The 531-nt window shown below is 66.9% G+C and overlaps 1 protein-coding gene across 1 annotated transcript in view; it reads right to left on the bottom strand.

The window, feature by feature from the left end:
- Positions 1-521, bottom strand: part of ALDH4A1 (aldehyde dehydrogenase 4 family, member A1) — a gene marked incomplete at its 5' end in the record, with an annotated part of 9,144 nt that extends 8,623 nt beyond the window's left edge. The window contains 2 exons of the mRNA XM_010294145.1: positions 256-349; positions 487-521. Coding sequence (XP_010292447.1) covers positions 256-349; positions 487-521 — 129 coding nt within the window. The remainder of the gene's footprint in view (positions 1-255; positions 350-486) is intronic.
- Positions 522-531: the final 10 nt, after the last annotated feature.

Raw genomic sequence — 531 nt, 5'->3', positions numbered from 1 at the left:
CCCCCCCAGCCCCCCGCCCCAGCCCTGCCCGCCAGCCCCATGAGCAACGGGAAACCCGGGAGCAGGCTCCCTGCGGTCCCCGGGGCTGGAGGGACAGGGACAGGAGTCCCAACTCCAACTGTCCCCGAAGGGAAGGAGCAGGCGCTGGGCAGGACGGGGCTTCCCCCACCCCAGGAAAGAGCCTGTCGTGCAGCACCAGAAGCACGAGCCGGGACCTTCAAGACCCCAAAACAGGCCAATCCCCCACGGCGGTACCTTCTGAAGCGCTGCTCGCTCAGGGCTCCCCGGCTTAAACTCGAGGATGGGCTCATTGGTCACCTGGATGGCCGAGCGGTGCTGCCATCTCCGCCTAGGAGAGGAGCAAATGGGACACTGAAATCTCCCCCCAGTTTCCTCCTTCCCTCCGTGCCCCGACCTCCAAGCGAGACGTTTTTTATCGCCCAACGCTCCCCGGCCAGACCAGCCACGCACGCCCAGGCACGGCACCGCGTTATCACGCCTGCGCTCCATCCCGCCGGATGACAATGCCGG

The sequence above is a fragment of the Phaethon lepturus genome, unplaced genomic scaffold, assembly GCF_000687285.1.
Source record: "Phaethon lepturus isolate BGI_N335 unplaced genomic scaffold, ASM68728v1 scaffold34849, whole genome shotgun sequence".
NCBI lineage: Eukaryota > Metazoa > Chordata > Aves > Phaethontiformes > Phaethontidae > Phaethon > Phaethon lepturus.
Note: the sequence above shows the minus strand (reverse complement) of the source record. Positions and strands in the feature narration are given on the sequence as shown.